The following is a 16991-nucleotide window of genomic DNA, read 5'->3' as shown; positions in this document are numbered from 1 at the left end:
CGCTGAAAGCATTCATAAAATAATTTTAAGGAAGGTTGTCCAAACTTTTTTGTGGTTAACATTCGATTCCAGGAGAGTACTAAGAGAGAACGAGGTTTATAGCTATATATGAGATTTCTTTCAGTCTGAAGAATTACTAGAATTTGAAATTGGAAAACCTCTTTCATTATTTAATTAGACGTCTCATCGGTTACAATTTTAAACCTTTATTAAATTTCGTTCAAATGTTTCTACATTGCAGACATTTCTCGCTTTGGCTGCATATCAAAACTTTTCCGCCACTATTCAGAGACCGAGTAACGGTATATTCAACTACCTCACATTCTGCAACTAATAATCTGGCAGCCATTCAATTCGCATTCCAATTATTTATTGCCATTCACAAATTTAATTACTTTCAAATTTCTAGCTAAAACTCATTTATTATCGCGCCTACACAGTTGGCAATTTGTGTGAACAGCACCGAGCTTTTTCAATGGTGTTTGCCACGTCTTTCAATTAACGCTACATCCACGAGCAGCTGCGGCTCACACTTGACACCAGCTGGCTTATCGCAAACATGCATCGCACCGGTTGTGAAAGCACGTTTATTTTCAATTTTTGTCGAAATTTTTTAGTAAAAATTTTGCCAAAATTATTAAAATTCGCAGAAGCGAAAGTAAGTGCTTGAGTGAAATGTGGCATGCAGCGCGTTTGGCGTAATTGACTCGTCAACAGCGCTACTAGGAAAGTTTCCACCAAGTAACTATATATTAACGATTCATTATAATTTTAATAAAAAAAAAATAATGTGTTCTACTTCTCATCAACTCACCTTATTCTTGCAGGTGACCTTAACGCGGTACTTTGTGTCCGGCCATAGTGATAACTGCACAATCGATGACTCGGTCAAGAGATTGCCCATCAGCCCACCACCGGATACCTCCCAGCTGATGAGACATTGATTTGGCGTATTCAATGCATCCCAAGCGATGTCGACGAGCACCAGTGAGTCTTGTTGCAACATCGAAACTGTGTGCAACATCCAAGTTTCCTGAATTGGTTTATTAATTTTTGATGATTGCTGCGTTTGTGCTTGTAATTGTTGTTGTTGCTGCTGTTGCAATTGACGCCTTTCCACATTTGCTGCAAGTGTTGGTACGGTGGTTGTCGTGCTTGTCGTGGTTACATGTACCGTAGCTGGCGGAGTTACACAGTTGATATAACACTAAAAATAAAAGGAAAACCATTTTTATTAAACATATTGTTTTATAAATTTTAAGAGTGAAGTTTTATTTAGTGAAAGAGTATAGTTTGGCCAAAATATTTTATAATCTTTAAGTGGAATCATTTCTAGCGTTCAATTCACACTTTTGAATATCTTATAGTTCATTGTTGGCATAATATCGCTACTTCACGGCAAGCTACACAAAAGGTATAACATCGTCGTATAACAATATCGAGATCACATATTCACAGTAATGACACAGTTAATTAAACATGTCTCGATAGCGCTTGCTAACGTTCTAAACAGGTCTAAAACAAGAGATACTAATAAATCCTGCAACAAGTTCTCAATCTTTATCTCTCTTATCATCTTTATCTCTTCCCCATCATGCGTTCTCTTCTCTGACATTTTGAGAATATTTTGGCTTCTCGATCAACTGATGTAAGAATTTAGCTCCTTAACGAAGTCGCGGATATACCATAAAATGAGCTTCGTTAGAAATAAAATTTTTTTCGAATTCGGGTTACTCCAAGGTGCACAATGGCAAGTTATAGGAACATATTGGCAATGTGAGTTCAATCGTCGAATCAACTCAAATTTTATTAGTATTATGCGTGAATACTTTATTGTCATTTTCATGGCATTAAAGCATATGTAACCTGAGTGAACTCATAATTGTATCCGATCAAGGTCTGTCCTCTCAACAGCGTTTTTGCGGAGGCGAAGTTTTAATGTAGAGCATCCCAAACGTATGTGAGATTGATATTTCACGTTTACAAAGTTAAATAACTATAATTCTCTAGATTTTATGTGTGAACAAAAAGTTGTATGTCGATCAATTCGTATATGTTTAAGAGCCTAACGACTTTGCACTATATATTTAAATATTTGAATTAACTTTTGTAGTTTTCGTGTCACATGCGAATTGAACATTTGTCAATGTTAGGCCAAAACATCTGCAATAATTAAGTAATGAGTCATTACAAAATAAACATATATTATATAATATGTATATAGTATATGTATACGAGTATATATGTATATACATATTATGCTGCTACAATTTTTTTATGAATATCAATGCGTACATATATGATGTATATATATATTTTTTCTTTTTATTATAACTAATTAGCTCTCGCTTTACTCTTTTGACAATAAAGGCATAAGTTAATAACAGATAAAATAAGATGTCTGCAGTTCTTAATACATTCATTCACCGACTCGCTTCTTACAACAGCTAATGACTACTTGTATATACTCTCTGCTTTGTAATTTCTTCAAACGCATTGACGCACTGACAGCACTCTGTGCTATTCATTCCCCTGTAATTAATCACGTTCTGACAATAATGAGCTAAAATGTCATTTCTAAATACAAGATTTTCCCAAAGTGGATAACAAAACTAACGGAATCGCATTAAGTGAAAAGTTCTGTACGCCAAAAATCAATTTAAAACTTTGTTCCTTAAACTCAGTCAGCAAAAGCGAGGAAAATTTCCACGCACGAGCATATGTTGTGCTCATGCGAACATGAATAAATATATGTTTGTATAGGTATCCATTGAAATTAGTTTTAGCGGAGGCTGGAGTGATTTTGCCCGCAACTATTTACACGCTGACATACTTATTAATATTTTCGCAGTTGTAATCTGCGCGTGCTTACACATGTAATGATTACAGCATGCAAATAAATAAATATGACTATGCTTCCCTTCACTCGCAAATGACATGGTTGCCTGCGGCCATATGCAAAGCACAAACACACAAAAAAAAATACAGAATATTATTAGCATATTTGTTTTTGAGCTAATCTCGGAATTTGCTTTTTGGTTAATGACTTATTGCCTGAAGCATACAAAGCAATCAGCGGATGTGAAATTGCCACTGTCGCCTTGGCGCCCAATCCCACGACACACACACATACATACATGCATACAAGTACATGCTCTCCGCGCACCCCACGTTCCTTGAGTATCCTGTTCGGGCTCGCTTTTCCAGCTCCTTCCGCGCGTAGACAACCAGCTAGTTAAATGAGAATACACCTAGGCACATCTCCATGCGTATTTGTTGATTTTTTCTTGCCTCTCTCTTCTTGCCGACTTCACAAATTGTTTGCTGCTGATTTTCGCTAGTCAGACCCCTCCATGCAGCACCTGCTTCGGCCGCCGTTGTACTTTTGAGGCTAGCATGGATTTCACTGCAGCCATCTTCTTACGGTGCACCCTTTCTCATATTTATAGTAGTATGTGTGCATGTATGGCATGTTATTCACATGATCATATATCAACTTTTATTAATTCGTATTGCTTTCGCGTAGCGCCGATTTGTGGTTGTCTGTGGCAAGTGGTTTTCGCAATGTGAGAAGCAAGTAACTAATAGTGCCTCGTAGTGAAGTTCGGCGCTCAAAAGCACCCATATGAATTCGCACAGTTTTCACATACAAACCATTTCTGTATGTATGTATGTATATTATATGTGGAAGCATGTATGCGCTACCTTGCTGCCCTACCTGTGTTCCAATCAAGAACTCCCGGCATTCCTGTGCCCCCTCCCGCGCACTTCCCGGCAACCCAGTTAAACCAAGCAATTTCTTCGCTGTTATTTATGTGCACAAACACACATTTATTTGTTTAAGCAAAGCTTCCTTGCTGCCTCTGCGCCGCCGTTGTTCACTGCTCATGTATCTGTCTTGTACTCGTGTATTTATAAAGCTCCGCTTATGTCTCTCTGCCTGTGCGCGTGTCGCTTCCTCGGCTTCTATCTACATTGCTTGTATAATTGTGCAGCTGTTTGCTTGAGCGTGTGTTCTATGCTTGTATTGCTTTAAGTTGCGCTCGTAAATCGTCTTTATTACGATTATGTTTGTTTATTGCAATAATTTATGTGATTTGCGGTTTTTGTTGCTCACCAATTTACGTTTGTTTGCCTTTTCCATGTTTTATTTGATTTCGCTTTTTTATTTCGATTCCGAGCGGAATTTTTTATCTTTAGCAATTTGAGCTTTGCTTTCTGCTTCAATGCGTTTTGATTGAGTTTTTCTCACTTAAGTTATTATGCTTTGGTGACTTTTTTTAAATAAGTGCTTTTTGATAGGAGTGAGATGGTTTACATTTTTCTATAATTAGCTAAAAGTAGTCTAATTGTGTTAAATCCAAACTTCTTGGAGGTCACTTAATGACACAATTTCTTGAAATTATCGAAGCGCCAAACTTTTCTCGCAATAATTCGGTTGTTGCATGTGCTGTGTGGTATGTAGCCCCGTTTTCTTGTAACCAGATGTTGTCAAGTTCTACTACTTCCAATTGCGGCCATTAAAAGTTGGTTATCACCGATCTATACCGCTCTCCATTGGCAGTAACGGTGTCACCAGCTTCATTTCGAAAGAAGTACGGACCGATGATTCCACGAGACCACAAACTATCATAGCATCCCTATTGGAAAACTCGATATTTTTCAGAATTTTCGATAATTAAGTAAGTGGGTGCAATGATCTATAATTATCACATTTTCTGTCGTTAGCATTTTAAAGGTAATTACGTAATGCTTCTATCATAGATATGCTCGTTCCTATCGACAAAAACAGGGACAGTCGATGTTAGATGCATAACATCCTACCGACCAACCTGCCGGAGCTGCTGCTGAGTCACTATCGATGTTTGTCTCCTGACGTAGTCCTGATGGAACACAATTGCTCTCCTACCAGCCAAAGCTATCCGAAGTAAGAGTTTGGCCGTAAGGCGATTGCTTAGCAGCCTATTTAAATGATTCCAAAGGGTTTTTTGTGCAATGTTTAGCTCCTGGGGGTCGAAACAGTTACTAATGGGGGTCGGACTTTTTCCGTAATTTAATCGATACTTTCGTTAACTGGACGTTCCAGATTCAGGTGAATGAAGATCTCCTGAAAGATTGCGCAATCAGCATGAAAAGTTATAAAGCGATAAAAGTACTTGACGTAAAAAATTTGAAAGCAATCAAAAAACACGGTACCAACGTCAGACTTGCCTTTAGAAAGGGGTTTAGTTAGATACGCTTGTTATAAGAACGGTGTACTGAAATACGCTGCTGGTATAATAACTTTTGGTGCTCTGATGATGCCAATAAACAATGTGAATATACCTGGTTAGGTAGTAGCAGCTTTCAGACTTATTTGTACTCAAATTGTTACTTCTTTAAGCACAAATGTACTTCCTATTCCTGTTCTCTGTTCTCTGTTCTCTGTTCTCTGTATACTGTATTTATTACAAAGCAAACACTGACGGGTATTTGCAACCATTCTATTCATTCGAGGTTGTCCTTAACCATTCTAAAAAATTAATTGAAAATGTTAAAAACGAAATATTTCTAACTCTTGCGCACGAAGAACGCCATTGAACGCGCGACAAACCCATGTAAACGCTAAATAAACATAAATAATCATTAATCTTCGCTAAGTGCAAAACGCGAACCTCTAAACCTAATTGCACGTGTGTGTGTATGCCGTTGTGAAACTGTGAAAAATTCTCAGCTCAAGCACAGCTGGCAACGCGGTCGCACTTGTGTTGCGCGCTTTGGCATTCACTTTTAATTTTTCACTTATGCGTCCGCATTTACTGGCGGAAAAAATTAATAATAAAGTATAGCTAACTAAAAGTGGGTAATAAGCTGCTGAGAGCTCGTGAGTGGAGCATTCACCAGTGCAGCTGAAACTCTTTTAATGCATTTACATATTATATAATATATATTGTAATATTTTCCTTCGGCCGCACAGCTGTGCCACTAAATCACACAATCACCCGCGCAGAACGCGGCAGACGCGTACGCGCCGCAGATGGACAAGTGTTGAAGCGTTGCATTGGCTGGCGTTGCGGCAGGTAGGCATATTCATAGTTATAAACTTAGGAAAATAGATATTTTGTGCATCAGCAAGACACGACTCCGGCGACTGCGCACATACACATGTGGAGCTGTGCTGGCAGTCGAAATGAAATGCAAAATTTTCGAAAGACAAAATCGTTAAACAAGCCAGCCAAAGCACTAGCTCATCGGCAACAACAATGGCACTCAGATAAATAAATAAATAGTTGTTGCCGTTGATTCCATAGTAAGACCGCTTGAGCAGCTCTGTTGCCTTTTGTCTGCGCTATGCGCTGGTCTGGCTGTCCTCACAACCTTCAGGGGGTCCATCCGCTCGCTGTTGACTCGCCTTGTTTGTTGACTACAATCGTGCAACAAGCTGTGATTACAAGCTGCAGTACATATGTGAGTATTCGTAAGACGTTGAGCATGGACCGAGCACGCCTTCACGCCAGCAACAATGCATAGCGGCATTTAAATTAATGTGTGGCACAGAAAAACTACAAATATGAATTGGCCGAAGATGCATAACCGCGCTTTGAAAGCCATAGCACCCAGTAAGTGCAGCAATATCAGCCCAAAGTATTGCCTCGGCAGCGACTTGCACACGGCAATAAAGTGAATATTATAAGCAAATATAGTTAAGGCATTAACAATATTTACCAACGTGGCATGCCCCGCTAACTTCAACCAAAACCAGTTGGTGGCCAAATCAGTTAGTTCGCTTGTCAGTAGCTGACGTAGTCGCTGGCTGTGTTGCATTTTGGCTGGTGTGGCTTGCTAAACAACCAACTAAGTTGGCTGGCTGAGTGGTCAGCTTGTGGGCTCACGTCACTGTGTTGGTTTGCTTAGTCCGAGTCTGAAACTGTTGCTGCCCCCTCAAACAATATCGCAAATCACTGTGGCAACCTGCTTCCAGTAGCGGTCGCACTGCTGACAAGCGGGTATGCAAATATATGCGATATATATATATATTTATATATGAAGTGTTTTCCTATCGCTAGCATTTTCAGTAATTAATTACTTTCAATTCGAGTGATTTTGAAGGTGCCTAATTTTGTTCCTGAAAAATTAATCTGAGTACTGATTTGTATGTCGACTTATATTTACTAATATACCATACCATGATATCCCATATATTATATTACATACTTAGAAATATACACTATTAGCTGAAGCTCAAAAACTTTTTGGAGAAAATTTTATTTACTAGAATTACATTCGAAGCACACACGTAAACTACCGAAACACAGGCGTAGATTAAAATTATATTATCTATAATTTTAAATCTTGCTTTTGCGAAATCTAAGCCAAAATTTTTTGCGTAGAAGTCACCTAACCCTCTTTATCTATGGCGTCACCTAACCCTCTTTATCTATGGCGGTGACCAAATGTTTATTAGAGGTATATTGCATGTATACAAACTTTTGCATTTACCCTTAAGCGCTAATTAAACTGTAAATGAAGTTTCTGACGTGATAACATTCTTCATAAATTGGGTTATTATTAGTCGTATTAAACTTCCGTGGTGGTGCAACGTCAAGACACATGCCAACCAACCTTCAAACTGTATACAAACTTTCGGAAATTTCACGTACATTTTCACAAACTTACGCCATAAATATGCTTTAAATAGCTTAACCTTTAAAGAATGCTTAAGGTAAGTGCATGAGTATTCACACCTCTTCATACAACGCTATATATAATATTATATACGAGTATGTACAAAATTTTTGGAGCACAAAACAAAACCTCTGTCGCATCGTGTGAAAGCTGCAATAAAGTTAAATTTGCTTCTCACATGCAAGCGCCAGCACAGAAGTAAAGTTAATAATAGTTAGCCGAGGCCGAGCCACTTCAGCTAACAAACTACCGTTACCGCTTATGGTACTTTCGCTAATATTCTAGGTCATAAGCATTAACGCTTAAGAAAGAATGCTTGTAGTTTTTTGCATAAAACCAAATGCCGGCTATGCTTTCAGGATATCTGAACAATAACACAAACTTATAATAACTCTTGTCACATTTTATTGTTTTTTTTTTGTTGTTTAAGGTATGTTATTAGCAACACCTTGTTAGCATGACATTAGCACATTTTTACATGTTTTGTGTAAATTTCAAGCAAACTACCAAAAAGAGCAAGCAACAAGCCTCCCTTTAAATAAACAGGTGAGCATGGAGCTGGGTAGCCGCAGAAGTGTTCACTGCCTACCAAATATCTGCCTCTCATTTCGTCTACACTACTAGATTTCAGCGGACTAGATGTTGAAAGTATCTGTTGGACTGCTTCCAGCTATGACTCTCAAACTATGACACAGTAGCGGTGGCGCTGTAGTGAAGCTGTAGAGCTCTATTGAAGATGGCGATACAATCATGACATATGGTATAAGCTGCAGGTCTTAGGCTCGAAGCTACACAAAAATAAATGACAATATGGTAGCTAATTTAGGATCACGGAGGCACCAGCTCAGTGATCTGAGGTAGACAAAATACATGCCAAATTCTGTACTATCACAAAAGCACTTAACATGCAGTTTAACACTTGGAGCACAATTAATTACCGTTGAAGCAACATTGTTTACAGGACTTGAGAATTTACTCTAACGCAATTGAATTTATATTTAGTATCAATATAATTACGCAATTCAGCTAATGAAGTTAATTTATTGGAGTCTTAATATTTTAAAGTATAGAACGCTGCCATAACGTTAGTATTTGACGTTGTAAAAAAAATCGTTTCGGTATTTGTGGAACTGGAGGTTCACCCCTTATTTTCAGAAAGTTGCTTATACGTCATGTACGTCCATTATTGTTAAATATTGTATAAATACTAATAATTTTGTTAGACAGACAATAACTATCAGCCTTTATTTAAATGCCTATAATTTTGACAAATAGCTCACTTTATTGTGTAGCTGTACGAGGCGAGGTCTTTGGGACACCTATTGCATATGTTTGCTGGAATAGACCGCTGAATAGCAAGTGGTAATTGTAAATTACGCAAATTGCTGAGGACATTTACATGTTTTGTTCGAAGTATGCTTGATTAGTTTGGGCAAATATGTAGCTAATACACACACACATACACACTTTTTCTATGCATCGAAGCACAGAATGCGCAACATTAAAGCAAACCATTTGACGGCAAATTTCGCTCGCATAGAAACCAATAATCAATCAATTGATTTGCCGGCAAAAAACCATCATTGAAATTAATTGCAATGAAATTGCTGTAAAATGACAAAGCAGATCCATACATACACAAATACATAGGTATTGCCGTAGATATGCAACGTGCAACATTCAATTCTCCGCGGTGCCGTTCATTATGCCAGTGTGAAGTCAATTGCCGACGACGCCGTAAGCCAATTGAAATCAAATGCCAGACAGCATGAAGTATTATGCATATTCAACACACACACTAACAAACTACATGCACATGTGTATGTATGTGTGTATACAGGTATGGGCTAACGCTGGTCGGCTGCATTAATCTCTAATGAGCGCGCTGAGTGGTTGAGCGCGACGCGGCTCGACTCATTACCACAATGTTTTCATTTATTAATTGCAAGTAAATAAATAACGAAAAACGACAAAATAAATAATGTTGCAAAAATCAATAGAAATTCGTTTGAAAAATGCACTTAATGACAGCAAAATAAAACAAACGATAAATGAATATAAAAAGCAAACAAATTTTCAATAAAAGCAATAAATTCACAGACAAAGCAGCAATTGTGCCGGCATAAACAAAGCGGCGAACAAACAGCCTAGCTAACTGCTTTTACAGAATGGTGAATTTTTAATGACGCGCAATTACGGTAATTTATTACAAATGGTCAGTTTTACATGGCTCATTATGTGCTGCAGACAGCAACAACACATACAGCAAGAGACATGCAATGATTAAATGCTTTAATATAAATAAACATTAATTTGTAATACAAGTATTTGCTCGTGTTAACCATAGATGAAGGCATGTATGTCTGTGTCATATAAAAACGGGTAGTCCGTACACCAGTTAATTGAGAAAGCAGTGCTCAAGTTATCATGTGCTCTTAGATTTTTGAATATATTACTAGTCGACTCTAATAAATTCTCTTTTTAGGCTGAAAACACAAATCCATCGATTATTTCAGATAGCAGTAAGACAGCTCTAAAAGCTCAGACTTCATTGGCCGTGTCCATATTGTCAGTTGCATTCAACAATTTCTTTATAGTACTCAGATGAGCAGTGGGTTATGAAATAACAACAAGCTCGAGGCTAAAGGGATTGGTAAAGAAGGACATCGTTGTTAAATTTTTAAGGGACTGCCTGCAGATGGCTATACTTTTGTCTACTTGCAGACGGTTATTGGTCATCTGGGATCAACAGAAGCTCAGAGAACCATTATTTTGGACCGAGTCAATTGTAGTAAGTCTAGTAAACTTTTTCAGCTATCTTTGATTCTAGCGATTGGGACCCCTGACGAATCACTGCATACTTTGTTGTAGAATCAAAGTAGCACATCCGTCTTGACCCGATTTTATACCTTTGGGACAGAGATTGAACAACCGCAGCTGCATTTTATTTGAGTATAGAAGCAAAGTATCTTTCCTTAGAAATAGTCGCGTTGCAGACCTCTGTTGACATCAGACAGTCTATAAGGTCCATAATACATTTTTCATTATGACTTCACAATAGCCTACCGCATCCTAACCTCACTCGCATATTTTCTCGAAATAAAATTTTCATTCGAGCCACCCACTACAATCATCTGTATTCACACACGTGCAGCAACAACGGCAGCCACTTTAGGGAAAAATCTGTCAACATCGAGTGTCAGTCGGCTAGACGGTCATGCAGCTAATCAAACGGCCAGTCGGATAGCTGGTCAATCAATAGTTTGCCCACTGGACATTCAAAGCAGGTGTTAGTTCAAATACAACATTAACAACAACAACAACGGCAAATGCATTAAGCAACACATGCACAACAGTTGCCACAACAACATTGACTACAACATAGGTGCAGCTGTCGCCAAAACGTATATTTTAATTGCAAACGCGTTAATGCAAATTCACAGTTACACCGGGGAAAACAGCAAATAATTAGGACAGCGAATTAATGAAATTCGTACTACATCTGCTGGTGATGTGTTTGTTGTTGCCGTTGGCGACATATTTGCAATTAACGGTATGCGAGGTTACGCGCTGAATACTCAACCGTTACAGTTGCCACATGTGGAAATTATCGCTTTACAGTTAGGTGAGATTTCGCGGGACGGCCTTTAATAATGTAATGTGTATGCCGCATGATTTCAATCTAACAATGGGGCATTCATGGTTTTGTAAGAAATTTCGGTCAGAATCTTCTAAGCACTATTATACTTCTATTATATAATATATGAGACTTTACCCATTTGAATAGTTTTGTGAATTGTTAATAATAAAACAAAAAATAGAGTTGCCACCTGTTCGAATATGTTAATATAAGAAATTTGAAATGTTTGAATAGTTTTTTGAATTGTTAATAATAAAACAAAAAATAGAGTTGCCACCTGTTCAAAAAAGTTCATATAGATAAGTAGATAAAATAAAGCAAGTTTCTAGTTCAAGGAAGACTTCAAATTGAAGGTATTTTGCGAAGGGTTGCCACCTATTTTAGTAGAATTTGTAGATACATTAATTTTACAAAGTGGACTTCGAAAGGTTTAAGGAAGCTTTCTCTAAAAAACTTATACGTTAATTATGCTTGGAAGGAACATATTGATGAGCCAATTTTAAGCAGAAATGTTTGGCAACATTTAATTATGATTTAAATAAGTAAATTTACATATTACCAATATTTCAGCAAATATGTAAATTACTATACAATTAATTCATTATATAATATTTTCAGTTTTCCGCCAACATTACTGTCTTTACAAGTTTTTTTCTGCATTATGTATGGCTATACAGATTCTCATTAAATTTATTTTAATTTATAATTTTGTTTTTACGATGAAATTTAAAAGTTCAGTTTTGTGGTAGTTACATTAAAATCTTTTACTGCTTAAAATAATCACCGCAATTGGTTGGCAAAGTTCAGGGGAATTAATTTGAAGTGTAGTAAAAATTTTTATTATGCAGTTTAAAAGGAAATAAAATTTGTATCATACGAAAGCTCAAGTGTTACTATTAGATATATAAATATATATATATATGTATATATATGTATGTATATACAAAAAAATGTATGGAAGAACTTTTGAGTGGTTTTCTGTTGAAACACGTTTCCGTAGTAGAAGTATCACATAATATGGTTTTACAAACGAAATGGCAGCAATAACGCATCTAAAAGGCACAACTTCTGTGAAATTGTATTCAAGCTACAGGAAAGTTTAAAATCGCTACATTTTTTTATATATTTTATTGATTTTTTAATTGATTGAATAGCGATTTTGTGACTTAATCACACACTTTTTGGAAAAAAAACCATATCCATACTACGAAGAACTCGATCGAATATTAAATTTAGTAGCCAGTTTATTTCACTAAAAATATTTTCTGCTGAGCCGTTGTTCATAGTGCCTTACAATTTAGCCCATTCTCGATGTTCTACAAAAATATTACGTATACGCAGCGTAAGCCCCAGCGCTCAAATATCATATGTAACATATATAATATGTGAACACAAGCGTACACTGCGAAACGCACTTTACATGCTTATATAAGCGTGCTTGTATGCGTATAATAAACTATCAGTTGGGTTAAAAAGCCAACAACGACAACACGTTTCCTACAAAAATTATTAGCAATAAACAAAAGTAATGAAATACAGAAAATGCGGCAAACATAAATGGCAGGAAGACACATACACATAAACACATACTTGTACATATATATGCATGTCTCCACATACGCGTATATTTGTAAAGCGATGAAGCCAGAGGGGTTAAACGACATTGCAAATGCTCGCGTAATAAATATTCGTATGTGCGGCAGTGCCACTAGCATTTGAAGTGGAGGGAAAAAGTAGCGAAGGATTTACAAAATAAACGACGAGCGGAAATGCATAAAATTTCAATAAATAAAAGCAACGCATTAGAGGCAGCGCCAAAGAGGCGGCACGAAAATGTATACGAAACAGCCGTTATGGGGGTTACGTAATGAATGGCTGCAGCGCGCACACACATACGCACGTACGCACACATAGATAGCATAAATGAAGAGCATACCGTTATGTCGTTATAAGGAGTTATGCAAGGGACTAAAAAAGGAGCAGTAAAATTAACTACAAGTATAATGTATATGAGGGAAGAGTGAAGCAAAAAGCTGCGCTCGAGTGGTTAGTATGTGCTTTGTTGTAGCGGATATATGCCATTGCGATTTGATTAGATTTATATGTATATGTAGTGGTATATGTGTAATGGTATGTATATATATTCACTCAAGCATGCATATGTATGTGTAACGCTGTTTTGGCGCTGCTAAGTGCGATCAAAGGTGAAAGAAAATTTATTACGCACAATTTCCTTGTTGTTGCTGCACCGAGCAGGTAAAAGCGATTATTGCGGCAACATATAAGCGACTGCATTTGCAAGCACAATAGCCCATGCGTGTAAATAGCAGTGTGTGCATAACGAGAGATCTATATTTGCATGTGTGCATGTGTGTATATTGATTATTGTCTGCTAATAAGCTCGTTATCTAACCCTAATCTGGGTCATCTCTACTTATCATTGACTTTACGCAGCACCGCCCAAATGCTCAGCCTTCTATGTGCCTTATGAACGACCTATATTTGCATGTGATTTATGCCCGTGTGTATAGTGAGGGGAGTTATGTTTGTCATAAATTATGAATTTTACCGTTATGGAACAGTGTGAGTGCGTAAGAACAATAAGTAGGGTTTCGAAATGTTATGCATCCCAGTGGCTTCAAAATTGCTTTGAATCATAGTCCCAAGTTTAAAGATGCGCCTAAAAGATATGAGCATGAGTGTTATCTTAAATCCTTCTGCAGACCAAATGTAGGTAATAATGAGCATGAATGTTTATCTAAAGTCTAAATTTACATAAAAGGAGTAATATCAGTGCGTGAATGTGCAATAAAACAAAACAAAATTTTTTAATGAAAAAAGTTTTGCTGACAACAAAAAGTGGCAAAGTACTCATTTGCTAATAGTTTGCGAAATTCCGAACTGACTACAAGAACACTGAAAACGAGGAACCCATTGGACGTCGAAATAACACAACTGCTAACCATAAAATTAATATAATTGAAATAGCTGTTTGATGTCTTCAGTATTGTACATAAAGTATAGTTAAATATTATTAAGGAAAACAAAAGCTCTACGGTGGGTGCATTTCGCGCTCACAATTCATCGGTTCTACATAAGCCAAAAAAAATTAAAAAGATAGAAAATTTAATTAATTGGACTTCAAATCTCATTTGGACCCTATGTATGCGCTGCCATCAAGAGATTGCTCACTGCAAAGAAATTTTGCCAAAAACGTAGAGCTAAACACCACAAGTGTTAAATATGAAAAATCAAAAAAAAATAATTGTATTTCTAGTCAAGGATAGCACTCGTCTAAAATCTATAAAATAAAGCGTGGATGCCTTGTAGAAAACAACAATTTACTAATAAGCCTGTATAATTTGAATTCAATACAAAATAATTCAACTCTTCAATTTGTTTTTTGTTTTCCCATGAAAATTTTTCGACAAGGCTAGCGAGCAGACAAATGGCGAATCGAAAGCAGCTATTACCGAAAGCACCAAAGCAATTTGTAAATATTAGTTTGTTAAAAATTCTCATTGTAAAAAATATATATGCATATAACCCTTAGAAAATTTTATAAAGCAATAAAATAGCTGAATAAATTATACTTTCAAAATTAAAATATATAAAAATTAAATTAACTGCAGTAATTATTTCATTCATAGCTGTTATTTATTGAACTCTTATACATTCTTATTTTCTGCTATCCACCTTTAGAGGATCTCTCTCTGCAAACTTATATGCACCCAAGCGATTTTTTTGCTCAACAAAATTACATTAAGTTTTATTGGCCATAATTTATAAGTTTTATGCATAAATTTATTAACCTCCGACCTGCCTAAATTTGAATATGAACGCGCTGCAGCTCCGCGCTGCTGCCACTGCCGCCGGCGCAGCCACTTTGCATTGATTGCTTGCACTGGCAAACGAACTGTGTAACGTCGCACAGCACTGATGAGTTGCAACTGGAACTGCACCGGTGGCAGTGGCAGTGACAGCGCATGGTAATGAAGTAGCAGCCGACAGCGCTTATTGCATATTCAAATATGCTGAGCACGTTTCAGCTTCCCAGCGTCTTAGTGGCTGTGTGCTGGAGCGTTGTCTGGTGTTGCCGCCAACGCCACCACCGGTCGCGATGCAGATGTCAACAACATCTGTGCCACCACTATTTGCTCGTGCTGTGCAACAGTGCGGTGTTGCATACATTTCGCATACCAACACAAGTAATGCTAGTATGTGCAGTTATGTATGTGTAGGCTGTGTGAGTGTTAGTCTGCCACTTTTTCGCAAAGTCTACTGCTTCTGTTGTTGGCTGTTGTGGTTGCCACCTTTAACAGTCGCGTCGCGTCGCTTGGCTGCAAAGTTTATTCGCTGCAGACGAAATTTGCATTTCAATGCGCAAATTATGGTAATTTCAACGATGTCAGTCAATATTTGATTATGCGACTTGCTTGCTTGCCAGCTTGACTAACTCGAAGTGGTGAAATTGCCCTCAGCGAAAGCGAATGCAAAGCGGAGACAGAAAGAGAGACACATGCAGCACTGGCAACGAGATTCGCAGTAAAAGTTGTTGTATCCGTAGTTCCTCTATATTAAATTTACTGCGAGAGTTCGTTTAATTAATGGTGTTATTATTTATTAAGTTAACGGCCATTTATAATTTATCGTAGTATATTTTATTAAGACTTTATTAAATTACAAATAATAATTACGTGAGCGTTCCCACTAGTCTTTGATTATTAATACTACTAATTTGAAAATTCTGGATCTCGGTGATAGTTGTGATTTCATGCTTGGTCATCTCAGTAACTATTAAATGGTGGTTCAAAAAACATACTAGTTAAAAGGCTATCCACAAATGGTGAATTTCGTTCAAATTCGTATCTCGTTAGAGTTACTTATCAGTTACCTACTGAGAGAGAGAGAGAGAGAGAACTGGTTTGTGTCTATTTACTAATTTGTTAATAATTTTTATAATTTATTTATTTACAAATTTTTCAAATTTGTTTTCTGACTACTTTGGACAGTTATATTGTAGATTAATCTACGAAGGGTCTACCCAATCTTTCATGAGATTTGTCAACCAAAGTTTTCAAATCTATATTTTTCAAATTTTAGTCTTAATTGTACTAATAGTGAACAGCATGGCGAAATCTGTAAAAAGTTGAGCCCAATTATCTTCGAAAGTAATTTATAGCATTAAAGTTATACAAAGTCATGTAACTAAAAGGAGAGTTTTTGAAGAAGAAGAGAGATTTTATTTTATATAGTAAGAGATCTAAGCGACCTTGTATGGGGTGACACTTTGATAACGGAGATAAAACATTTCTCAAGTTGTTTAAAGGAATATTCTTGAGATGCAATTCTTGACTGTAAGAAGTACTAGGAAAATTCTTGTAACATGTAGGAAAAGCATTTTCAGAAAGGATTCTAGAGCAGCAACGTCTTCTAAACAACTCTGAAAGACACTTTGAATGTTTTGAAAAATTTTTCAAAAGTTTCCTCTAATAAAGTTTAGCTTTGGCTAAAGTACATATGAATAAATTAAAATTACTCGTGAATTTTTTTTACTGAATTTAAGGCTTATTTAAATTATGAGCCAACGTGTGCATATTACTCAAGTGAAACAGTCATGCCAGAATACTGAGTATTTTTCACGATGCAAATATGAACGGCGAATAATATGTGCGCCATGACGTTT

At 36.8% G+C, this 16991-nt stretch overlaps 1 protein-coding gene across 1 annotated transcript in view; it reads right to left on the bottom strand.

The window, feature by feature from the left end:
- The window catches only part of LOC106626971 (uncharacterized), a 112576-nt gene that overhangs the window by 10025 nt on the left and 85560 nt on the right, over window positions 1-16991 (bottom strand). The window contains exon 4 of the mRNA XM_014246885.3: window positions 815-1207. Within this exon, the coding sequence (XP_014102360.2) occupies window positions 815-1207 (393 nt within the window). The remainder of the gene's footprint in view (window positions 1-814; window positions 1208-16991) is intronic.

The sequence above is a fragment of the Bactrocera oleae genome, chromosome 5 (genome assembly GCF_042242935.1).
Source record: "Bactrocera oleae isolate idBacOlea1 chromosome 5, idBacOlea1, whole genome shotgun sequence".
Lineage (NCBI taxonomy): Eukaryota > Metazoa > Arthropoda > Insecta > Diptera > Tephritidae > Bactrocera > Bactrocera oleae.
The sequence above is the reverse complement of the archived record's forward strand: the minus strand, read 5'-3'. Positions and strand labels throughout refer to the sequence as shown.